This window comes from Marmota monax, unplaced genomic scaffold, assembly GCF_021218885.2.
Source record: "Marmota monax isolate L192 unplaced genomic scaffold, Marmota_monax_Labrador192_F-V1.1 WCK01_AAM20220418_F8-fsc00099, whole genome shotgun sequence".
Classification (NCBI taxonomy): Eukaryota; Metazoa; Chordata; class Mammalia; order Rodentia; family Sciuridae; genus Marmota; species Marmota monax.
This window is the reverse complement of record NW_026692126.1, coordinates 1,714,282-1,739,836: the sequence shown is the minus strand read 5'-3', so window position 1 is coordinate 1,739,836 and position 25,555 is coordinate 1,714,282. Positions and strand designations below refer to the sequence as shown.

At 48.9% G+C, this 25,555-nt stretch overlaps 2 protein-coding genes across 6 annotated transcripts in view; one reads left to right on the top strand and one right to left on the bottom strand.

The window, feature by feature from the left end:
- Positions 1-6,210, top strand: part of Ppfia4 (PTPRF interacting protein alpha 4) — a 50,629-nt gene extending 44,419 nt beyond the window's left edge. For 3 of the 5 annotated variants that reach the window (XM_046463739.2, XM_046463732.2, XM_058585782.1), the window contains 3 exons: positions 3,144-3,321; positions 3,584-3,691; positions 3,940-6,210. In XM_046463739.2, coding sequence (XP_046319695.1) covers positions 3,144-3,321; positions 3,584-3,642 — 237 coding nt within the window. In that variant the 3' untranslated portion in view covers positions 3,643-3,691; positions 3,940-6,210. The remainder of the gene's footprint in view (positions 1-3,143; positions 3,322-3,583; positions 3,692-3,939) is intronic. The other 2 variants (XM_046463747.2, XM_046463735.2) reach the window with 1 other exon arrangement.
- Positions 6,211-11,280: 5,070 nt separating this feature from the next.
- On the bottom strand, positions 11,281-13,798 carry Myog (myogenin). The gene is made up of 3 exons (XM_046464989.2): positions 13,328-13,798; positions 12,499-12,580; positions 11,281-11,995 (listed from the first exon to the last, which is right to left on the bottom strand). The coding sequence occupies exons 1-3, from the start codon at positions 13,796-13,798 to the stop codon at positions 11,874-11,876; spliced, it is 675 nt and encodes a 224-aa protein (XP_046320945.1). The 3' UTR covers positions 11,281-11,873.
- Between the last annotated feature and the right edge of the window lie 11,757 nt (positions 13,799-25,555).

Genomic DNA, 25,555 nt, shown 5'->3' with positions numbered 1-25,555 from the left:
CAGTGCAGCCTGATGCAGTGAAAACTGGTTCGGGCTTTACCATCCCAGCTTTCTAGCTGCACTTTTCTGTCTCCCTTCACTCCACGTGGAAGTTTCCCTCTTGCAGCCCTCCTGCCGCTGAAGACACAGTCCTTTGCCCCTAGTTTCTTCAGGCCTTCCCTTTGGGTTTAGGGACAACCCTGACATCCTGAGCCATAGTGCTCCCCTAGAGATGCTACTTCTGCACACCTGTTTCCTGAGGACCCACTCCTCCTCAGCCCCACCTTCCCTGCCCCCACTCACTTTCCTTTCACCAACCTTGCTTGCCCTTGGCTGTCATGGCTGCCGTAGCTGATTTGGCTCCAAACAAGTTTTAAAAAGGGCCCAGACTATTTATTTATTTTTAGCTTCTCCATCTTCAGTCAGATCATTGTTTCTTAGTTGGGTTTAACAAGGCTAAAAACCACCTTTGTAGAGTGATTGCCCTGCCCTAGTAGACAGGACACACTGGGGAATACACAGAATTTGTGGAGGTATGCTTTCTTCACAGAGGTACCTTGAAGTTGTCGGGGGGTGGGGGGGGTGGGGGTGGTGGTAACTCTGTGTGTGTGTGTGTGTGCGTGCGCGTGCGTGTCTGTGTGTGTCTTTGTATCTCAATCAAGGAGATAAATTCGTACTCCCCAACTGTCCCCACTCTCAGAGATCTTAATTTTCCCATTGCCTACCACTTAGCCCACACACACACACCTGGATAGGATCTTGGCTTTCTTCGTTGCTATCTGGAAAAATGAGCCCCATATATATTAGCACGGTGCTTCTAATTTAGAAAATTTTCTATTCCTTCAGTTCTTACAGAAATACTCAGAAGGCCTGCTGTGTTCCAGGGATAGGCCAGGCAGAGTGGCACAATGTTCCAGATGTTTCACTTTGTGCTAACAGTCATCTATGGAATGGATTACTATCCCCATCTAGGAATGGGTTACTATCCCCATCTTAGAGATGAAGACATTGAAGCTTAAAGAAATACTTTACTGGGTTGGGGTGTAGCTCTGTGGTAGATCACTTGCCTAGCATGTGCTAGGGTTCAATCCCCAGCACTGAAAAGGAAAAGGGCAGAGTTGAGATGTAGAGAACAGAACTGGAATAGATGTGTGTTGATTCCTGTGCTCTCTCCCCTGCATCCCACCACCTACTGGAAGCTGGCATGGCTGGCTGATCTATAAGACTTTGGGGTGGAGTTATGGAATTGAGTGGGTGATGCCGTTGGTCAGTAAAGTGAGGTTTCTGAGATGCAACTCCATGTGGGACTATAGAGGACTGGTTCTTGCAGGGAGCTTAAAGCAGAAGCCAAGTCCTGGGAAAGGGTGAAATTTGATGAGGGGGCTGGGCAGAGACCTGTGGAAGCTGCTTCCTATCTAGCTGTCTAGTGCTTCTCCAACAACCTGGAGCTGTCTCTTGCTACTAGTCCTGTCAGTTCTGGTTCTGTTTCCTTTCTCCAACTTCAAGGCTCTGAAAAGCTGTAGCAAGTTCTCCCTCTCCATGGAGATCAGGACCGAAGGGAAATCCGGAGGGACAGGAAGAACATGTGCTTCTTAGGGGACAGAGGAGGAATACAGCAGGAAGTCCTTAGGATTGGCTGAAAGTGGAAATGGGGGCTGAGAGAAAGGGCTCCAGGCTAGTTAAGAGCAGGATATGAGGAAGCCGCAGGTCCCTGCCAAGTTCAGGAATGGACTCCTGTGTAGGGAACCACTGCCACCTATTATTTAACAAGTATCTGTTGAACGCCTACAGTATTCCCAGACACTACTCAGGAGCTGGAGAGACATTGGTTGGAACAAAAAAGATCACGGTTTCTGCAATCATGGAGCATAGAATTTGAGAGAGAGGAAAAGAGGGATAAAGTGAAAGGGTAGGGGGAGGGAGGGATTGAGGAGGTAAATGAAGGAGAGGAAGAAAATAATGAAATAATCTCCTAAATCCATAAAAAATGCTACTGGAACTAGTGCTGTGACAGAGATACCTGGTGCTAAGAATCTATTAGAATGTTTGGCCTCCAAGGGCTTAAACAACAATCTTAGCCAAGCCAGGTGACATACCTATAATCCCAGTTACTCAGGAGGCTGAGGTAGGAGGATTGCAAACTCAAGGCTAGCCTGAGAAACTAAGCAAGGAGACTCTGTCTCAAAATAAAACAAAAACAAATCCTGAGGGGTTGGCAGGAGTAGTTGGGAGAAAAGCAAAGGGTTAGTGTCCTTTTCCCTGCTGGGATCACTGTGCCTGCACCCTGGGGCTCTTTCTCCCACACGGGGAGGGGGGGGTAATGAGGTGTGACTACAAAGCAGGGTGGATGTGGCTCTAAAGGGTGGAGTGGGAGGCCTTTGCAGGGTAGCATCCTGTAGGGTTGTGGCCCTGGTGCCCTCTAGTAGAGATAGTTATTTTGGAGACTTGGTGTCATCTGTGAGGTGGCAGATGGCTGGGGACTGCCAGTCATGTCCTTTGGAGTATGTCTCTGGTCATCACCCATCACTGTCAAAGGGTTCTCTCATCTAATCCTGTTGGATAGGTAATCTGAGAAGTAGTTGGACAGATGTTGGTGTTCCTGATTTACAGAGGAGGAAACTGAGGCTTAGAGAGGTCACTTAACTTGCCCAAAGGCACACAGCGGGTAATATGGAAGGAGTCAAGATTGGAAGTCAGGTATCCTGACTGCCGACACAGTGCTCTTCCAGAATACCTGGGTGATAGTCTTAGGACGCAGAAGGACAGGAGAGCATGTGTGAGGACTGTCCGGTGCGTTTCTATGGGAGGCTGAGAAGAGGAACACCTTGAAAGTCCAATGGGCACCCCAAACTCAGGCTTAGAAGATTAATGTGGGTAGAGAAGCAGAGTCCAATGCCAGATGACAGATCTGACCAGAAGGCTCTCCCGTTCTTCCCCCAGGGAGACGTTAGAGAGTTGTAAGGACCCATGGGAGTCATCCACTTCAACTCCAGATTTATCCACTGGTGGAAAAACTGAGGACTAGAAAGGGGGAAGTGACCTTGTCTCTTCTTTCCAAAGGGAGTAGTTAGTATCTCCAGAACTAGCCACAACTGCCCTTCCTGGGGCAAGGAGTGAGTGACAATCACAACCTCCTTGGGCCTCTGCGTGTCTCCACCTTGCAGGGGGAGGACAAGGTGTTCCGCCGCGCGCCCTCCTGGAGGAAACGCTTCCGGCCGCGGGACCACCACAGCGGCGGCATGCTGGGCACCTCGGCAGAGACGCTCCCGGCAGGCTTCCGCGTGTCCTCCCTGGGGACCCTGCAGCCCCCTCCCGGCCCTCCCAAGAAAGTCATGCCTGAAGGTGAGTGACCGGCTGGCTGGGCATGGCCGAGGCCCCGCTGGGCGCGGGCTCCAGACCAGGAGTCCCGGGCCAAGCCGGGTGGAGGGTGCGCGGCCGGAGCTGGCGGCCCCTCGCACCCTCGGGCTGACACTGCACTAACGGCTGCCGCGGGGGGCGCTGCGGGCAGCCCCTGCCGAGGAGTGTGTCGCTGCGGCCCTCGAGCGAGCGTGTGCGCACACTAACCCCGCGCTCTGTGTGTTCTCCCGCTGCCGACTCCTCCCAGCCGGGCCGGCGGGGGCGCAGAGACTGGAGACCTCCACGGTTCGGACCTACTCCTGCTGACCCCCACCCTCCCGCCCCGGGTCTGACGGGGGTGTGCCCCTGGCTCGGGGTAAGTGGGCCTGGGACGCCGGCGCCTGCTGCTGCGCTCGGCCCCACGCGCCTGCCCCTGGCCGCCGGCCTGGCCCTGCCACCCGGCCCTGCCACCCCAGCCCCGCTCGCCAGCACTGCCCGGCTTGCCCCTTCCTGCTTCGTGTGGCCTGGGGCGCTTTGTGCTTGGGAGCATGCCGCAGACCCCTCGCAAGCTGCCTCCCAGGGACTGCCTGCCCGCCCACAGCGCGTGCCTTTCTTCTCTCTCAGCTCATTCCCACTATCTCTACGGACACATGCTCTCCGCCTTCCGGGACTAGCCACGGCCTGGGCCGGCGTCCTTCTGGTTTCACAGGCTCAGCCGGCCCTGACCCCTCCTGCTCGTTCCCCTTCTTCCCACGGCTCCTAGTCTCGTCTGTGACCTTCCGGTTGCCCTGGATCTCAGAATATATTCATCTATCCCCTCGACATCCCACTACTCCTGAGTCCCACTGCGTGTCCTTTGTAAGTCTCGTGGTTGTGGCTGGGGTCTCCCGTGTTGTGGAGGCACTCAGGTTGTCCATGCTTGGGATTCTGGGGGAAGAGAGAAGGGCAGCCCGCAGTGGCTGTGACCTCACCCTCCCTCTGGACCTGGCCTGGTTTGGACTGCGCCCTCCACCAGGAGGATCCTGGGCCAAGGACTGAGATGGCCCTTTCAAAAAAGGTGGCACTTCACACTGTCCTGTTTGGGCTATTTGGTCTTTTGGTCCCTGTCCACTCTGGTTGTGCCAGATTGTCTGAGGGTTGGTTTTGGCACCCTCAGCTCCACCCTCCCCCAGTCCATCACCACCACTTGCAGCTTCTGCCTTGAGGACTTGCTTGGGGCTCAGGATGCTGAGGCTAGGAGAGGATCTAGGAAACCTGAGGTAGAAATTCTGAGTCCCCACTCAAACTGAATCCCAAACATGAGTTTGGGAAGAATCAGAGCAAAATGGACCTCAGTTTTGGGCTAAGGTCAGGGTGGGGAAACTCTTAGCCCCATGCCCAGTAAGCCGGGTAGGCAGGCAAGCTAGTAGGAGAGCTGATGACCTCTGGTAGCCTTAAGCTCAAAGGACAGTAGGAATGATACCAGCCCCAACCAAAGGGTGGAGCTTCATCTGGGCTGGGAGGAGTGCATCATAACCCTGGGGCAGAACAGATCCCACTGGGTTCTGCCCACTGTGACCCCAGCATCTCTTCCCCATCATCCTCTGCCTTACTTATTCAGTAATCCCAGCCCCCTAAAAATGAACCCGATGAGTGGATTGAATATACATTGACCCTAAAAGCAGATTTGGGAAAAAGACAGTCTGAAGCTTTCTTCCTTTGACCTGCTGAGAAGAAAAAGCTTCCCCTTCTGAGAATCATGTCCCAGGCCTAGGAAATGTAGTGTTGATGAAGGAAATCATTCCTGCTTGTCCCTAAATCATCCAACCCTCTTCAGGACTCTTTTGCTGTGCAGGGACTGTCACCTCCAGAAATTTCTGAGACCCACCCAGCTTTCACCATTTTGTTTCCCCTATCAGCATGGTGGGAATGGGCAGAGGGCTGCAGGTCCCGGTTTGGGAGGAATACTATTCCCAGAAATCTCTCTTCCCTACCCATTCCTTCATCCTACCAAGGTGCCTGAAAGTGCTTGGAACTCAAGTTCATGGGTTGATGGGATCTAGGGCTTCATCCAAGTGAGAGGAGAGGGAGGGTGTCTGGGCGTGTTAGTTGGAGAGATGCCAGTGCAGCGCCCTCCTACAGGTGGCCGGAGCAGCTGGTTTGCAGCCTGTTCCACTTGGCTCTGAGCAGGGCTAGGCTAGCAGGTGGAGTAATGGGCCACAGCACCCTGTCCTGAAGGACTGCTGGAACCTGGAGCTGTACTGGGACTTAGAGCCTGGTGCTACCTCTTAGTAGAGGGAGCTTGTCCAGTGGTGTGTCTAGGGGCCTCTCCCCTGGGCTGGGCCAGGCAACCACCTGCCCTTGCTCTCTGTCATTGCTTCCTGCCCTTTCTGCCATCAGGCTTCTAGGAGTAGAGACAGAGCATACAATGAATCGGGTAGAGAGAACACGCCCCTATTCTTGGGTAACGGATGTTGAAATTATGAACATACTCCAGGTTCCTGAGATGGGTGGAGTGGAGCAGCAGAAGGCCATCTGCCTCCCGCAGGGGAGTCTCATGGCTCGCAGCGTAGGAGAGGCAGCTCTGGCCTCTTGTCTCTGCATCTTCACCTTGTCGTGGTTGGCCTTGTCATAGGCGGCAGCTGGGCCCCTTGAAGAGTGTTGCAGGGAGACCATGAAGCGGCATCTACACAGTGATGGAAGGCGGTTGTCTCGGTGTACCCCTTGCCTCATAGTCAATATATTTTTTTCCTTGAGAGTCACCAGTGACCCGAGCCCTCCTCACCAGCCTCCTGTGTCTCACCAGGCCCCTTCTCAGTACTGTATTGGCTCAGTGCATCAGGAGTGGGTGTGTGGGTGTGTGTGGGTGTGAGTGTGGGTATGTGCGTACCAATAAACAACCTGGTTTTAAGACAATGTACAAATGGCCTCTGGTCCTTTTTCCTTTTTTAAAAACAAAACAAAAAAACAAACAAACTTTGAGCTCACTTGATGGTCCAACTCCTTTCAGAGTCCCAAGGGCTGCTATATTCTGGAAAGGAAGTATCAATTCAAAACTTGTAGTTGATAACCTTCTGTTTACTTATACAACCACAGGATTGATGGGGAAGTTCATGTTTAGGTTGCTTGGGCCACAAAAGAAGAGGCCAAGAGAAAGGGGTGAGGAGCCCGACTCCCGGGCTTGACTGTTTCCTCCTTCATCTCTGAATCTCCTGCCCAGGCTTCCTCGGCTCGTGCTGTTCACAGCGCTCCCAGAGCTGCTGCTGTCTGCCCTTTCAGCAGCTCCCTGCCACCTCTAAATCCCTGCCACCTCTAAATCAGGGACCCAGCTCCTCCTCCTGGTGGCCATATGAAGCCATGCATGACTGGATTCCTTGGCCCTCTTCTCTGTCAGTCTCGAGTCCACCCAGCCCCTCACCAGAATGCAGCCCCACTATTTTTATTGCCTTTGCAGCTTCAAGTCTTCAGGCCATTTCGAGCATCACCCGGGAGATAATGCCTGCCCCTCCCAAGCGTAATAGATGACCAGCAGTCCTTAGCCCCCCAGCTCATAGCACATTGTCATACTGAGGGTCATTGTGGTCTCCTGGCCTATCTCCATACTGGGCTGAGGACACTCCTATAGGTCAGTCTCATTGCTCTCTGCATTCCTAGAAGTACATATTCGAATGATGAACCAACCTTATCTCAGAGGGTTGTTAAAGGATTAATATTAGTAAGAGCTGAAAATTAGTGGGTATTGTGTGCCAGACACTGTTCTAGCCATTCTTTCTTAGTTTGTTCTGATGCTATGACAAAATACCTTAGACTGGGTCATTTATAAATAGCAGAAATTTATTCCTTATAGTTCTGGAGTCTGGAAAGTCCAAGATCAAGCCAGCAGAGTGGGGGTCTGGCAAGGGCCCAGTCCTCAGAGATGGCGCTTTCTTGAAACATTTGCACACGGTGGAAGGGGCGGAAGGGCTAACTGGGCTCCCAGATCTTTTATAAGAACACAAATGCCATGCATGAGGGTTCTACCCTTGTGACCTAATCACCTTCTAAAGGCCTGTTTTGATTTGTTTTGCAGTGCTGGGCATTGAATCCAACTGCTCTCTGCCACTGAGCCATAACCCCAACCCTTTTTTATTTGTTGTCTTGAGACAGGGTCTCTCTCAGTTGCTGAGGCTGTCCTCAAACTTGCCATCCTCCTGTCTCAGCCTCCTGAGCCTGAAGTATTTGGGATTATAGGTGTGTGCCGCTGGTCTTGGCTCAGGCCTGTTAATACTGTTGCATTGGGGACTATGAATTTTTGGAGAAACAAACTTTACCCATAGCACATACCAAGTAGATTAATTTATTTAATCTTTACAAACCTGTATTTATATAGAACAAGAAATTTTAAGGCTAATATCACAGAGCTGGGAAGAGAGAGTTGTCAAACTTGGTCTGCCTAACTGTGGGGTCCTTGACCACAATCCAGATGTTAAAAATCCTGACCCAGGACCAGGAGAGCTTGGCAATATTATGTGCTTCTTTTTTAAGTGAACTCATGCTTTCCCCAAGCTTCCCCAGCTCTTTCCCCACCTCCCAGATGGCCTGTGCCACTCAGATGGCTTATCAGTTGTCACGGGGCCACGTTTGCTCTGTTCATCTAAATGGCAAACTCCCTTACATTCAGCATAATGTATGGTGTATCCTCATCTCCTCTCATGGTCACCAGTACCCCAACACTGATGGAGCAAGGGTGGCAGAGTCCATAGCACAGGTGACTGGAGAGGAGCAAGACAAAGCAACGTGACACAGCCAGGAAGGGCAGACAGAGTTGAGGGAAGGTGAGGGAAGGTGCTGGCCTAGCGCATACGGGCCTCTCCCCCTCCCGTCAGAATTCGTGAGCCTTGGTGACCAGCTGTCTACAGGAATGAGCTCTGAGGGGCTGGGAAAACCATGTCTTCCTCCTATTGCCAACCACTGGGGTGGGGATGCAGAGGAGCAGGCTCATGTGGAAATGTGGGTTTGATTTGGGACATGCTGAGCTTGAGATGAGACCCCCAGCATCATGTTTGTCTTAGGATTTGTAGAAAAGAAAGAAGACTCTAGGTTTCTTTCCAGGGATCCTTGTCTTTCCCCCTCTAGGAAGGTTCTAAGCAGACTGAGAGGCAGGGAGTCTGGGTCTTTGGAGGTCAGGGAGGAGGCACAGCCAAGTGGCTAGGGGTGGTGATGTGGGTTCCCACCCAGGCCTAGGTTGTGCTTCCTTAGCCAAGACCCCGGCTCAGCCTGGAATGTTCTAGTCACCAGCCCGGAGCCCGGGAAACCAGGAATTTAAAGAAGTCCAAGAACCATGACATGTTGGGATGGTGTCTTACCCTTCAACAGATATCTGAGTTGAGGGGGCTCCTCTCCTCTCACCCTCCATTGTAGCCCCCTAATCTCCCTCTCCAGTTGGTCCAACCACCGACTACACCAGCATTAAAAAGGTTTTCCAGCCTGCCAAATAAATTACCTGGAGAAGTTGGATACCAAGAATGTTTATTGGAGTGTACAAATAGTACTTAAAGCATTCTGTAATTCCCGCTAATTATCTAAGAAGTTCCTGTTTCCATACTAACAACTGCTATGCCAATTTCAAGTAATTCTTATCTTTTTCATTCTAGCGTATTCCCTAATGTCCATAATTAGGTGACATTTGATTAACCTAGCTTGATTTATGGTAGGTGCTTCCACTGAAGAAGGAGATTGAGCTAATTTCCCTAAAGAACTCCACCTCATTATTCATTAATTGGAGTTTTATCTGTAATTCTATTGTGAAGGTTAAGGATTTGTTAATTTAAGAAAGCTCCTTTGATGGCAGTTGTTTATTCTATGAAAATGCTGAGTGAGCCGGGCCTCCTCTGTGTCACTGTTTGCCATTCACACCTGTGCAGCTTCAGCAAATTGTTTCTCCCCGTGGACTTAAAGACTGTGATGAAGTAGGTAGGTGACAAGGGCAGGACCTGTTGACTCTATTGCTGAGGCCCAACTGTGTGAGTATGAACCTCAGTTTCCAACTGACGTGGTAACTGGAGAGGAATGGATTTTGAAAATGAATCCTGCGCTGAGGATGTAGCTCAATGGTAGAACTCTAACCTAGCACGTGCAAGCCCTGGATTCAATCCCCAGCACTATAAAAAAAAAAAAAATAGCTTCCAGCAATCCCAGAGCCTATCAGCTCCTTAGTGTTGTTGAGTACCCTTCTTCTTGGCCAGCTCTAGGTCCCAGGAAGAAGCAGGACAAGGGATAGGAAGGTCACCATTGAATGATGCAGTGGGGTTGTATCCTCCCTAGGAGCTTGGGAGGTGCCAGGGCAGAGGAAATGAACCCAAGGGGAGAAGAACCCCTTCCCTTCATAGTTGAGTATTTTGGTGGGTAGTGAGGGGGTGAATGTGGATTCTAGAGTCAAGGCATGGTGGCCAGCTAGTTGCCTTCCTCACCCTAGGGCAGGGAGTCAGGGCTAAGAGTCATGGAAATGACCTAGAGAGACTTTAAACTCAGTGCCAAACTCAAAAAGAAAATCCTACCACTGGGGCAGATTAGGCCAACTTGTGATTCCCAGTAGGAGCGGCCCTCACTTGTTACTTGGGACAGGCAGGCCTCAGCAAGAGCCTACCTTCTATATCCTAACCCAAGTTCTCTTAGGCTCCATTGAGGCTTTGTTCCTATTCTCAGGCAGAGCTTTTAGAGAAACTGGGGTCAGGGTATTAGCCCCGTCCCCCTCTAGGTGCAAGGTCAGGAGGGCAAGTGTGGGGAGATGGCCCACCTAAGCCCAGAGCAAGTACAGATGGTCATCAGCACCTGATAGTTTAAACTGGGTCGAGTCAGTTGTCAAGGGCCCCAGAGAATTGAATGGGGGCTGGAACATACCACGCTCTGAATACCTGTTCTGTAATGATTCTGAAACCTATAATTTGCAATAAATCGTACAAACTTAGCCCCAAGCAGTTGGAGTTAATATAAGTTTTTAGTAGGTGTTCTTGGTCCATTTCAATTCTAAATTTCTGTTAACTCCCCAGATAATCCTTATGTAATCTCTATCCATAAATCTTTGTTCTCAGTTTCCCACCCACCTTCCCCCCTTAGGAAGCCAATCTTCGAAAAACAGCATCCCAAATGAAGAGAAACCCAGCTTCTCTTCCTTTGATGGTTCTTTGTGACCCCCTTTCCCCAGCAGAATCTCCATCTCTGAGCTGAAGGTAGGGACAGGAATCCTCCTCTGCCTGGAGGGAAGGGAAGATGAGGGGTTGTGCTCTTTGGCCAACAAGGAAGTGAGAGTATTTGCCCCTTGCTCTGATTTAGTCACCTCCCACTTCTCTATAGGGATTCTGATAATGTGGAACGGAGGGAGAGACAGGGATTAGAGAGGAAATACCCACAAATTCTAGTGATACGCCCCTTGCCCTGGCTGTGGGTGCTCTGGGCATGTGAGCATACAAGCATGCTTAATTAATTGAAGGCCAGGCTACTGGGCTATAAAAATTAGAATGCAGCAGACTTGAGCAATATCTATAAGTTAAAGAGCAGTGGAACACTCAGAAGGTCTTCCTCTGTGTCCTGTAAGCATTTCTGTGGAGTCTGGTCTTCATCCAGGCTATGAATCACACCCTCCCAGCTCCCCTTGTAATGGTAGAAAGCAGGTTCCCCAGTGCCTAGTGACCCTCTCAAGGGGGTGCCCACAGCGCTTTTGGAACTGCAGTCTTTGGAATCTTTGGAAGCCCTGCCCCTGGAGGGTGTTGGGATGGCTGAGTGGGAGAGGTTGGGGCTGTCAGTCACCCCCCTCCCTCTACATCATCACGGACACTCTTCTAGCAACCAGTCTTTATTCATTTTTTAAAAAAGGAAATCCAAATAAGTTAGCAAAAAAAAAAAAAATTACAAAACCACACGATGCTTAGTTAACAAAAGAAATCACCCCAAGAGTCCCCGCCCCCTTTTCCTGCCTGTCCCTGGCAACTTCAGCACAGGAGACCTTGGTCAGATGGCAGCTTTACAAACAACACACAAAACAAAACAAAACATAAAACTGCTGGAAGGTTCCCAATATTCACTGCAAAAGCTTGGCCCCCCAGGGACTTGGGAACAGAGGGTTGTTCCTCTCCCTTTCTTCTCTCTCAACTCAGGGCAGGCCCAGCCCAGCCACTGGCATCAGGAAGAGACCAGGACAGGAGATGTGCACACTTGTCCAGGTCAGGACACTGTCTTTTTCTCTCAAACCATTTCATTTGAGGGGTGGAATTAAAGGCTGCATTATGATAAAAAGGAAGCTCCTGAGTTTGCCCCCCTGAGCGGGAGGTATCCACAAGGGGGCGCTCTGGTCCCCTGCTGTATCTCCTTGGAAAGGGGATGCCCTCTGCTCTTAAGGAGTCAGCTAACTGAGGGCATCCGTTCCCTTGCTGGGAGGTGCATAAACCTTATATGGATGAGGAAGGGGATAGTCTGGCCTGTGGCAGCCCAAGGCTGTCTTCCTGGCATCAGGACAACCTGGCTTAGAAGGCCACCGCTGCAGAAGTGGTGGCACCTATGGCCAGCTTGGGGGCTCATATGGACACCCAGCCTGGCAGACAATCTCAGTTGGGCATGGTTTCATCTGGGAAGGCCACAGACACATCCTCCACTGTGATGCTGTCCACGATGGAGGTGAGGGAGTGCAGGTTGTGAGCATCTGTAGGGTCAGCCGCAAGGAGATGATCTGTAAGGAGAAGGTGGGGAGGGGTTACCTAGGTGAGGAAGTGGGATGAGGCCTTTGGAGTGATACAGGTTTACTAGGACAGAGGAATGCACCTCAGGCGTGTGCCTGATCTCTGAATTCCCCTAGCAGAGGATTTGGAAGCAACTATTCCAAGGTGAAGCCAGGATAGTGTATCCCAGGAGACTGGAATTGCCCTTTGCTGGGCCCAGTTGTGCAACACTGACTCAGCAATTCCCAGGGACCCTTGGGGCAGGGACAGTCTCCTGTGGTTGAGGTCAGTCACCAGGCACCAGCTAGGGAGCTACAGGAGGTTGCAACTGCTACTCTTTAGCTGGTCAAGGCTTCAAGGAGGCACAGGGCCTTCCAGCCCACTATTTGGGGCCCTGAGGTCAGCAGGTCCCTGGAGAAGCCACAGGAAGAGGACTGGAGCAAGGATTGAGGTAAGAGGGGAGAACCCCTAGGGAAGGGTGGAGGGATCAGAACCAGAGTCAGGCTTCACTTACCACCCGTATTTGGGCCGAACTCCAGTGCACTGCCCCATTCTGGACTGCAGGAGGCGCTGTGGGAGTTGCATTCACTGGGCACCTGCAAGTCAGAGGCAAGGCCCAAGGTCAGGGCACAGCCATCCTTGGATGTGTCTTTGCCTCCAAGGAATAGGCAGAACCATGGTGGGATTGGAGGGTGGACCATAAGCTGGGACCCTCCAGCCCGGGATACCCCCACTCCAGAATGTTTGCACTACAGAGACCCTGCTTCCAGGCCTGTCCTGGCTCCCGTCCTAGATGATGGTTCTGCCTTCACAGAACACCAGCAAAAAGGGTCTCTGGCTTCCCTGTACCTGGAGATAAGGATGACCAGGCAGAGTATCTGACCTGACTAGGGTGACTTCTCAGCAGGCTTGCTAGGGTCCCAGTGACACTGGGTGGATTTTATCTGTTCAACCATACCTGGGACAGGGATGGGGTAAGGAGCAAAGTAGGCTGCTTTGGCTGTAGTGGCCTGGCTTTTTAGGCTGTGACTCAGGGATGGGGATTCATTCTCCACTTAGGATCATTATGGACCTGTTCCTAAACTCCTCTGCAGTCCTGTGCCAGTGGGCCCCCACCCCATCTGTATCTCCTGTTCAATGCCTTTATCTTGTCTTAAGAGCCTGGGGACACAGGAGGTCAGCTGCACAGCCTAGCCCTGACAAAAGAGGGGGTCCTGTGGCCTCTCAAGGCCCTGCCTGGCACCTGCTCCAACCCTGTGTCTGAGCCCATCTATGGCATCCAGAGACCATCCAGGCGCCTCCCTCTGGGCCCTACCCCTGAGGCAGGTGCACCGGCCACTTACCGGGGGCTGCGGCCCGCCCCCTCCTCTGTAGCGGAGGTCGCGCTCCTCCTGGTTGAGCGAGCTGAGCAGAGCCTGCAGGCGCTCGATGTACTGGATGGCGCTGCGCAGGATCTCCACCTTGGGCAGCCGCTGGTTGGGGTTGAGCAGGGTGCTCCTCTTCAGGGCCTCGAAGGCCTCGTTCACCTTCTTGAGCCTGCGCTTCTCCCTCAGCGTGGCTGCCCGCCGCCGATCCACCGACACGGACTTCCTCTTACACACCTTACATGCCCAGGGCAGGCACTGGCCTGGACAGTGCTCGGGGGTCCCCAGCCCCTTGTCTTCCAGGGGCCCCCGGGCCTCGGGGCTCAGGCTGAGCTCAGTCCGCTCGTAGCCCGGTGGCTCGAAGCCCTGGAGGTGGACAGGTAGGTAGTTTTCCCCGTCATAGAAGCGGGGCTCCTGGTAGAAATAGGGGGATGTCTCATAGAGCTCCATGGGGTCGGAAAAGACTTGTTCCTGCCTCTGGCCCCCAAGCTCCTGCAGCCCCTCACGCCAACTGCTGGGTGCCATTTAAACCCTCCCCGCTGGCATGGAACCAGAGATAAATATAGCCAACGCCACAGAAACCTGAGCCCCCTCTAAGCTGTTGCTGCACATCAAGACGTTTACAGTGGATTAGATGTGATTCCCCTTCCCTCTCCCGTGGCCCCCACCCCACCCAGCCAGCCTGCCCCATGGCCAGGGCGGCTCCTGTGCACGGGTCGGGAGGCCGTTGGGTGTAATTTGATTAGTTTTCATTTCTCCGCAGCCCCAGTGGGACAGGGAAGGTGGGGGAGGACACATTCCCCCTCTCATCTGCTCCTTTCAATTACTCCTAGCCGGGCGGGCGGCCTGCCTGCTCTCTCCTTGCTGGTCCCGAAGCAGCGGGTGGGTGTAGGGGGAGGAGGGAACAAGGAAGGGGGCAGTTTAGGCTGGAAAGGAACTTGAGTCATTCTGTCCACCTCCCTGCTGCCTGACAGCACCTTAACCATACTCTATCCTTCCAATGAGACTCTTAAAGACCCTCTCCAAAGAATGGGGCTTCTTGGAATCTGGAGGATCTGTGGGTCCCCCAAAGGAGGACAAAAACAGAGTGGCAAATGGATTCAATTTCTGGGTTTCCAATTGGCCTTGACCCTGCACTTTCTCTTAGAGAATCATGTGACTGGGGGAAAATAGAGTCAAGAGATTTTTTTTCTTTTTTAGTAGGAATGGGGGAGGTTTTCTTTGTAATATATAAGGTAGGGTCAGAGTTGGGGTTAGAACTTACATCCCACACATGGCCAGGTCACAGGTGTTAAGCCTTCTGCCTCTTTTCTCAGTCCTCAAATGTTTCCTGCCCCATTTGGACACCCAAATCTCACTGACTCCTTCCGGTGGATGGCAGCAGGAGAGGAGAGAAAACAGAGCCCTTTAAGCTCAGTTTACACCTTCCCTCACCTGGACCACCTGTGTGGGTTCTTCTGCCCTTTCCTGCCTGAGACATCAGTTTGTACCCATGTGCAGGTTTCAAATGCATTATATAGGTCAGGTGGAGGAGGGACTATTTAATCTTCAGGCATCTTAATCCATGGTTACTTCTTAGTAGAGGTCTGGGGTCTGGGGGGACTCATTCTTCCCAATGCAGTGGGCAGGTCTCAGCAGCAGTGAGCAAGGCTCAGTCTTAGGGCTGGGGATTAAAAGAGCCAGGGACAACTAAGGTGACATCCCTACCTTCCACCTTACCATCTAGTGGGCCATGTTGGTCACCTCTTTTATCTCAATCTCTGATACCCAAATCCCCTTCCGGGTGGCCATTGTTCAGTTTATACTGTGTCACAGGACAGCCCATTCCATTGATCCGTAGCTTCAGGAATCCTGAGCTTTAAGCTATAATCTTTTACCCTTGGGTCACAATGCTTTCCAGGAGCCTGTAGACGAAGTCTGATCCATCCTGCTGTCCCTATCCCAATGGCAGATGAAACTGATAAGTTAAAACCAGCAGCAAGGACAATAACAGGAAGTAGAATCATGCAGGGACTCCTGGAGACCTTCTCAGTGGAGGGTCATCTGCATGGAGTTTGGAGAACTGTGTTCCCTTCTCTCTTTATCCACAGTGAGGAGCCACGGGTGGGAAAGAAGGGTGAGGAGGGGACAGAGGTGGAAAATAAAAGAACCCAAGGAAGTTGAGGGAGAGCAGCAAGGCCTTAATTTGGTACTTGGCTTCACCAGAGTGGTGGAAGGTACAGTGTGATATTAGTGTGGCTTCTAAACCTTGCTTGGACCCTGACCAGCTGGGTTGAAGAAGAATCTCTATTTCCAACACACCTCCACCCAAAAAGGAAAATTAAAAAAAAAAAAAAAAACTAAACTAAAACAACTTTGCCTCAGTTCACACTCCAATCCCATGAACTCTGGGGAGATATCAAAAGTTATAGAAACCTAGAAGTGGCATCTTTTGTCAATTTGGGATCCAGTCTGACTTAACCTTAAATGATGCATTTTCCTCTAAAATGGAAGCAAAATGGGCTTGATTTGTGATGTCTCCTAAAACCTGACTGTCTACTGAGCCAGCATGGACCCTGAATACCCAACACTCGAATACAAGGTGAGGGTGAGCTTTGTTAATTCCACAGTCTTCGAGAGAGCTCTGAATACTTGCAAATGTGTGGATCTATCAAGAGGTGTCCCAGGAGTTTAGTAGAATGGCAAAACCATCCAAGGATGGGGCCTCTGCGTAGGACCTGGGGAAGAGGGATGCACAGGGCTGGGTCTCAGAGAATGGTGGGATTTGGATGAGAAGAGGGGAGGTAGGGGCATTGGCTAGGTTAGCCTGTATGGAGCTCAGGATTCAGGTACAGGGAGTGGTTGGAAACAAGTCTGTGAAGAGGGAGGAGTTCCAGATGGGCATGGAGGGACTTGGACACTGAGGCAAGAAGACCACCATGCCACCATGACAGTATTCAGGAGTGAGATGATGAGGGTCTGAACCCACCTAGGGGCAGGAGGGTGGATTTGACCAGGAGAGGATGCATGGAGGATGCATGTTTCTGTCTGGAGAGAGGAAGAGAGAGTGTGGGGGAGAGAGAGAGAGAGAGAGAGAGAGAGAGAGAGAGAGAGAGAGAGAGGCATGGTTGTTGTAGTGCATAAAAGGGCACCTGGTACCTGGAAATGCCAGGTCCTCTTCTCCACTCCTGACCACCCCCCTCACTCTTAGCCCCTTGATCCTCCACTGTACTGTCCTTATTGCCTCCAGGGACCACAGGAACAGGAATAGAGGAGGGAAAATCTGTCTTCCTCTCCATGTGTGCATATTCACTTGTTCATTCTTTCAATCAAAAAACAAAACAAGCCCATGTATTGAACAACATGTCCCAGGTGCCAGGGTCACTGATGTGAATAGGACATGGTGTCTCTGCTGTCACTGTGCTCACAGTTGAGTGAGGGAGAGGAGAACACAAAGTCACCTATCCAAGGTGAAAGTGTTAGGTGATAAGGGGAAGGGTAGAAGTGCCAATATAATCCCGGGAAGGAAGTAATTCACCTGCTCCGTTCTCTGCTCGACACATATTGTCTGAGGACCTACTCTGTGTGGGTCCCCACTGTGTTGGTGGGAGAGAGCAGTGGAAACACTGTCTGCAGGAAGCTCTGCCGGTTGTGAGCTTGGCCTTGTGTCCTGTGATGTTTGCCTCTGACCTAACACCAGGGCAGGACTGGGAGGTTAGGGTGACCTCGGGTGTCTGGGTCTCTATGAATCCCTGTCTGTGGATATGTTTGTGCATGTCTGAGTAAGCTGGCCCCTGGGGACCCTGTCAGGGCTCCCTGTGGGGGCACAGATCTTGCAAAGACTGAGACGATAAGGTGTCCAGGAGTCTTTGACCTCTCAAATCCCCAGTGGGCACATTGGCCTTTTACCCACCTTGTTCTCTCAGTAAAGCTGTGGAGAAGCCTCGTCTAGGGACTTGGTCTTCCTCCCTTACACCCCTCCCCCCTGCAAGCTGCCCTCTGATGGACGGGGACACATTGATGCCAAGCACAGAACAGCCTTTGTGCTCCGCCACCGGCGGTGATCCATCAGCTCTAACCTGACAGCAGGGCGTCCGGCCCTAATCCCCACCCCTGTCGCTTGGGCACAGAGGCCCCCTGCCCTGACTGCAGCCTCTTCTTCCAGCAGTCCTGCTCTCGCTGGAGGCAGCCCTTATCCCCTGCGGGGCTCGGGGACCAGGCTGTTGGTTCCCTACCCTGAATATTTCAACTTGACTCTGCCCTGCATTTGCATGCTGGGTCCCTCTCATTTGCGTGGTAGAAATCCCCCTCACCTGCCCTCTGCTTCTGCCTTCCCCTTCTGCTCCACACCTAATCCTAGCTGTCTGTTCTAGTCCCTGCAGACCTTGCAGGTAGGCTGACTTAGGCTGCCAGGTTGCCCGGCTAAAATCAAAGCAGATTTCTCATTCTGTAGTCTCTTGTATTTGGAAACAAAAAGCAAGAGGTCTGGAGAGGTAGCAGCTTCTGGCTTCTTCAAACAGGTCCCACTTTGGTTTTCCAGGGCTGGTTCTCTGAGTGTTTTTGATGAGGACTAGTGGGGCCTGGTGTTGGGAATACATGTGCATTCCCATAGGAAACAGGTGCACCAACACGACATGCTCGGGAGCATTGATTATTTGCAAGGCAGTCACTTTACATCAGGGTGAGAAGAGATCAGAGCCACCATGGGATGTCAGAGGTGTGAGGGGCTCCAGGATCAGCTAGCTCACCTTTCCTTTACACACTGGAAACAAGACTGGAGAAGGGACGTGACTTGCCTGAGGGTGCAGAGGACTAGGGTTGGAAGGAGGAAGGGTGTCTGCTCTTGGATGGCTTGAGCTTAGGCCTTAGGGCTGAATCCTGGGAGACTGGCAGGCAAGGAGGGGTGTGGGGGTGGGGGGCACAGGCAGACAGACAGTGAGAGGCTGAGAGCTCCAATGTCGTGTGAGTTCAGGTGAGTTGATGGAGAAGGGGAAAAGGGAGGTGTGAGGAGAGGCCAGGGGGAGGCTTGAGGGCTGCAGATGGGAGAAGAGGTCCCAAGCGGATAGGACCAGGGCTGAGAAGTGGAGAGGAAGGGAGGGCCTCAGGCCTCTGGGTCACATTGTTTCCGTTGAGGACTGAGCATCGGGTAACCACTGGGAAATCCTGTCCCTGCCTGGAATCCAGCGCTCAGAGGCAGGATCATCCTTTAAGAATCTCTGGCTTTGGGGTGGGGGAAGGTGTGGGCCTGGAGGCCGAAGAGGTTGGGTCCTGGGAGAGTGGGGGTCAAGGAGAGGTGATAGGTGGAGACAGAGCAGAGAGTTGGTTTTAAAAATAACCAGAACAGGGCTCAGCAGAACATGTGGCAATGGGGACCTGGGGACCTGGCTCTGGGGGGGGGGGGGGCTTTGGAAATATGTGTGGGGATTTCTTAAGAAAATTCCATGTCCCTTCGAGGATAGGGCCTTCAACTTCTGGTTAGGTCAGAGGAAAGAACCCTGGAGAAAGACTCAGAGCATGCTGCTGTCAAGTCCTTACTCTGGGTCTCTGTTTACTCATCTGTAAACCAAGATACTGGACTGAATGATCCAAGCACCCTCTGTCCCCCTAACTCAGTGGGGGAAGTGCTAATGGGGTCTGGGCAGGAGGACTGGCTTCTTTGGTTTGTTGGTTTTGTGGTGCTAGGGATTGAACCAGGCCTCTGGCGTGCACACTAGGCAAGCCCTCCTCCCTGCGCTGCAGTTCTGAGGGCTGTTTGAGCCAGTCCTAGCCCTGAAGAATGGACCGACAGGATCAGAGGGCAGTGTTCCTTGAGGAGTTTTGTCCCGTCTTCGCTTCTCTTCCCATGCTCAAACTCACGGAAAGGCTACCAGAAGGTTCTCGGACCCACTGCAGCCTACCTAGAACTGAGCCATGTGCTCGTCACACTCTCTCTGCACTTAGCCCCTTTGTCTGTCCCCCTTCCCCTGCTAGTCGCCCCCTGAACCCTCTCTGTGGGTTCAGAAGCCATAGCATGCCACTCCACCCCCTCCCACTCCATGAACTGCTTCTATTTCTGCCTCTTTGACAAGTTGTGACATATTTGGGAGCAGCTGCTGCCTGGGTGGAGATGCCTTTGCTTTTCTCCCGGCTCCGACCTCTCTTCCCCAGTCCCTCTCCCAACAGCTTCCCCTTCCCAGAATGTGCCCTGAGACCTCCCTGCATTCTCCCTCTGGAACTCAGACATCTAGCTTTTCCTAGGTCTCTGAAGGATTGGCCAGGGATCTAGAATTATGCAAAGGGGGTCTTCTGGGACAAAAAGTCATGTGTCCAGGGGTGGGGCTGGGACCTCTTCTGCCTGATTCAAGCTGTGTGGTTTGAGGCATTTCCTCTGGGCTTTACTTTTCTATCCTTAAAATGGGGGTGATGAGTAATCCCCTCCCTGCCAACTGTATGTCCCTTTGCCAACTATCAGCTGAAGAGACTTGACCTCTCCCAGTGCTATTGATTCCATGCTCTTGTCTTCTCTGAGCACTTCATTACGTCGCCTCTCCCTACTGGCCTTTCCTCTGAGCCCATGAACATCCCATTGAAATATCCATCCATTTTTCATGAAACCCTCTCAAATATGGCTCAGTCACTGATCTTCCTTTCTTCACCAAGTTTCTAGAAAGAGGATTTATACTTAGTCTTTCCACCTTCCAGTCAATTGTCTACTCATTGGCTTCCATCTTCCCTGGGTCACTAGAACTGTTCTTTCACATATCACTAGACTCCCTCCGTAGGTGCTAATTCCAGAAGGAACCTCCCAGTTTTAATCTGACTTGGTTGGTCTGTGTCATCTGGCAATGTTAGCCATGTCCTTGACATTCTCTTCACTCTTAGCTTCCATGACCCCTCCATCTCCTGGTTCTCTGATTTTTCTCACCACTTCTCCTCTTTCTTTCCTCTCCCCTCTCTTCTACTCTCTCTTCACAAACTCCACCTCTGCCCAACTTGTAAGAGGATTTAGTCATCTTTCCTATAGTCTCCCTGGCGATCTCATCTCTCATCAAGGTTTTAACTACTATGTGTAACAATGTTTGGAGAATGTTAGCTGCTCCTAACTGTTATGTAGCGATTACTCCCAATTCTATACTCTAGCCTCAATCTCTTCCCTGACTTGTAGATCATATAACCAAGGTTTTGGTAGATATTTCTACTTATCTGTCTTATAGGCTCCTAAAGTTATAGGTATCTGATATGAAATCTACTCATTCTCCTCCATTCCAGTATTTCTCTTCTTGCTAATTGATACCACCACCCACCCAATAATTTTTCAGCGTCTCTTATCATCCACATCCAATCATTCAAGTTTCCACGGTCAATCCATTCCTAGACTCACCAAGGTCAGAAATTGTTTCAGTTTCCACTAGCCAGAGGGCGAGACCTCATTAAAGACATGGAACATTTAACAGATATTGCAACCTTAGCAATAAAGATTACTCCAAATCTGCCTTCAGCAAGTTTAAAAGGACTGGGGGTGGGGGGAATAGTTCAGTGGTAGAGCACTTGCTTAACGTGTGTGAGGCCCTGGGTTTGATCCCTAGCAAAATACGCCCCTCCACACACACATTTAAAAACAAATCTCAAAAACATCAAATAAATTTAACTGTCTGCCCAAAGTCCAATACTCTTCAAAGGATTATAATAAAATCTAACACCCTGTTGTAAAAAATTCACAATGACAGTTATTCCATAATAAATGAGTAGATAACAAAGAAGTGGGAACAAATGTGACCCATGGGGGGAGAAAATTTAAAAAATTAAGTTAATTGAAAAAAAATTAAGTTAATTGAAATTGATCTAGAAATTATAGGGAAGATAGAAATAATAATTAGGACTATTAAAATAGCTATTGTAAATATACTCAAGAATTTAAAGAAAAACATGAACATAGAGAAGAAAATAAATGGAAGACAGAAAAAGTGAAAGTTTTATGGATGGGAGTATGTGTTAGTTTGCTTGGGCTGTCGTAACAAAATACCGTAGACTGGCTGATTTAAACAATGAACATTTGTTTTCTGATAGTTCTGGAGCCTAGACGTTTGAGAGAAGGGTACCAGTATAGTTAGATTCTGGTGAGGACCCTTCTCCTGGCTTGCAGGTACCTACTTTCATGCTTACATAACATTTCCTCTTTGGACTATGCATGGAGGGGGTGGGTAGAAAGGGAGGGAGAGGGAGAGATAGAGGTGGAGAGAGAAGGTCTCTGGTATTTTTTCTTTTTTCTAAAGGTACTAGTCCCATTAGACTAGGGCTCCATCCTCATGACTTAATTACCTCCCCAAATTCCCATCTGCAAACACTAGCTCACTGGGTTAGGGGTTTAACATGAATTTTGAGAGGAAATAAATATTCACTTCATAATAGAACAGCAGGTTATACACTGCAGAAAAATGTTTACTGACTATGAATATAAAGCAATAGAACGATCCAAAATGAAACACAGGGAAAAAAATCACTAAAAACAAAACAAAGAGGACTTCAGTATCCTATGAGATAATACTATACCAAGTGAATTAACATACATGTAACTAAAGTGCCAGAAAGGTGCAGAAAAATATTAGAAGAAACAATGGCTACCTATTTTCCAAATTTGATAAGAACAGTAATTCATGGATTTAAGTCATTCAATAAACTCCCAAAAGGATAAATAAAGAAAAGCACACCAAGGCATAATCAAATTGCTGAAAACCAGTGCCAGAAAAAAATTTAAATATAGCCAGAGAAAAAGAGGCATATTATATAGAGAGGATAAAGATAAAAAATTACCACTGATTTTTCATCTGTTACGATGAATGCCAGGAGACAATACAACATCTTTAAAGTGCTCAAAGAAAAGACATCTTGTCAAGCAAGAACTCTATATCCAATGAAAACAGCTTTCAAGAATAAAGGTGACCTTAAGACTCTTTCAGACAAAGAGGAGAGACAGGATTCATCACCAGAAGATCTTTATGACAAGAAATGTTAAAGGAAGTTTTTTTAAGAAGAAGAAAAATGGTACCAGTTGGAAACTTAGAGGTACCTAAGAGAATGAAGAACAGCAGAGATGGTAAATGCATGGCTATAATATAAAACATAAAAAAAAAATGTTTCCCTCTTCAATTTTTCCTTAAAAGGTAGTTGGCTATTTAAAGCAAAAATAATAACAATGTGTTATTGGGTTTATAAAACAGAAAAAGATGTTTGACAACAGTAGAACAAAAGATGGGAGTGTAATGACAGTGTACTGTTGTAAGTTTCTCACATATGTAAGTAGTGTAATACCCAAGATGGACCGTGATAGCCCAAAGATGCAGATTGTTGACAAATACTAAAAAATAAAGGATAGATGTATAATTAACAAGCCCATACTGGATATAAATTGGGGTATTTAAAAATGGTTAATTTATTTGTGTGTCTACCCATCTAACAGTATGGATCTGAGGCAGTAGAGTTTCTGACCTGTGGACTTACAGTGTCCCTGAAGGTTTCCAGTACCTCACCATTTAGCAGGAGACAAATAATAACAACAACCAATGCAAACAACATACAGCATTAAATCAAATAGTTCCTGCTATGACATCTATAGCGTTAATTGTCACAGTAAGCAAAAATGATGCGATCAGTTATTGCCCACAGTAAAAACAGTAAGTTTGCAAAAGGGTTTACAATTTCAAATGGTGAACAGAGAGAAAACAGAAGTGATTATTAAGAGGAGAGAAGATAGAGTAAAAAGTTAAAGGAAGAGTGAAAGAACAATAGAGATTGGCTGTTAGCAGAAGAAAGAGAGAAAGAGAATCAAGGGAAACAGATAAGTGAGAGAAAAAAATATATAAAACTTAAAAAGAATACAAAACAAAACTGAAATATACTAATCTAACATCCTAGTCCTTAAAATACTGACCCATGAAAAATAACTGCCTTCAAAAAATGCTAGAAATGAAAAAAAAGAAGCAAATATGAATATGTGTAGGTGTCCACATGAAGCATTCAGGTCACAATTAAACAAAGAAAAGGAAAAAAAAACAAGATTAATCTAAAAGAAGAAAAGAGGCAGAGGAGGGGATGGGGCAAATTGAAAATAATTTGGAAGATGGTAACAACATACATAACTATATTAAATATAAATAGACTAGATTTTAAAAAGGAACACTCAACTACAAGGCTGTCTATGAGGATCTAACTAGACACATAAAGACATCTAACTAAGCACATAGGATAGGTTGAGAGTAAAAGGATAGAAAAATATATGGGATGCAAACATAATCCTAAGAAGCCTGAAGTGGTTAAGTTAATATCAGGAAAAAAGTAGATTTATGAATGAGGAGTATTGTCACAGATAAAGAGGTAGATTATATAATGATAAGGGATCAATGAATAAGGCATATAATTCTATATCTACTGTGAAACAAAAACTGAAGAAACTGAAAGGAGAAATAGTCAAATCCAAAATTTTAGTTAGAGACTGCAATATGCCTCTTGTTAATTCACAGAACAAGTAGATGAATCAATATGGAAATAGAAGACTTAATCCATTAATTCTCAAGTTTCCAATTCTGTGAATATTTCAATGAAATTGACATGGGTGCATTAAAATAGGTTGGAAATAATAACCTAGAGCTTATATATACTTAGTATTTTTATTATATATGTGGACATACATACAAATATATATATAATTTGTATATATATATATATATATATATACACACACACACACACACACACACACACACATTCTAGTGCTCTAATCATGCACCTGTTATTTTTCTAAAAAAAACCAAAAAGACCTCTAAAACATAATAGTTATTTCAAAGGTACCATGAGTGGTATATTTGTTACTCAATTTATGTTTTTAAAGGTGTTCCACATCTGGTTCAATGGGACAAAATTAGTTAAGCAACTCTATCAATTTTACTGTTGAATTTTCTACCTAGCAATAACTTTATACTTATTTTTTCCAAGTGTACATGAAACTTTCATCAATGTCACATGCTGGGCCATGAAACAAGTCTCAATAAATTTAAAAAACATTCACTAGAAAGAGCATGTGTTCTAACAATAATGGAATAAAATTAGAAATCAATATTTAATAAATTTCTGGAAAAATCTGGAAATCTTTGGAAATTATAATTCTGTACAACTCATGGGTCATTGATTACTGAGCTAAGTAAAAACAAGGGCCTGCACTGAATGAGTCAGAAACTGTGACTCATCTGATCCTCTCCATAAGGTGATGACCATTATTGGGATCTGCAGCATGCAGAGGTGTAGGCAGCTGGGAAGCCAGGAGCAGAAATTCAGGTCTTTCTCTTGCCAGGGCCCAAGCGCATGGTCTGGGTGTCATTCCACAGTCAATGAGTTAGAGCTTTTACCCTCTGACCTTGGGGAGCTGGCCTCCTCCCCAGGCCCCGCCCATAAATCCACTCCAGGCTTGGTGCTCAGGGCCCCCGACTGGAGCCTTGTGTCCTTCCAACCCATTTGAGACTCTCTGTCCCCAGTGAACTTTCTGCTTGGCAGCTCACTGGCTTTCTTAGATGCTCTGTCGAAACTCCTCCCCAACCCTCCTGGCCTTCCTCGTCTAGGGGTCCCACCCCCACCCTCACTCCTGCTCCCCCATCCTGACCCCAGCAGGCCTGCTTTCTGTGCAAGCAAGACCCAAGACACTATGCTCCTCAGACTCCCTCCTCAACACAAACCCACTCTCGCTGGTCACCTGGAGCCCACCAGTAGTCAGAGCATCCCCAGACTATCCAGTGCTCCATTTCTCTTTTTCTTTTAAAGGAGAGACCCTTGAGCCAGATTTCCTGGATTTTAATCCTGGCAATATCACTTTCTAGCTTTGTGATCTTATGTAAGTGACTTTACCTCTCTGTTTAATAAGGATAAAAATAAGACCTGTCTCACGAGGCTCCTGTACAGATTAAATGAGGTCATGTTTTAGTGCCTGGCACTCAGTAAACATGAGCTCTGTTATTATTATTATTATTAAATCCACCTTCTTCTGCCCACGTCTTCCCAAGAGACTGGGAGCTTCCTGAGAGCAGAAGTAGTATTTCTCCTATCACTCCATCATCCTGGGGGGAGGGCTTCATCACCCCTGAAGAACGGAGGCTCCCCACAGCAGGCACTGTCTGCTCCCAGGCTCTCGCCTCTAGGCGCTTGTCACAGGCTGTGGGTACAGGAGGCCTGGCAGAGCAGCACCGTGGTGAGGATGTTCTGGGG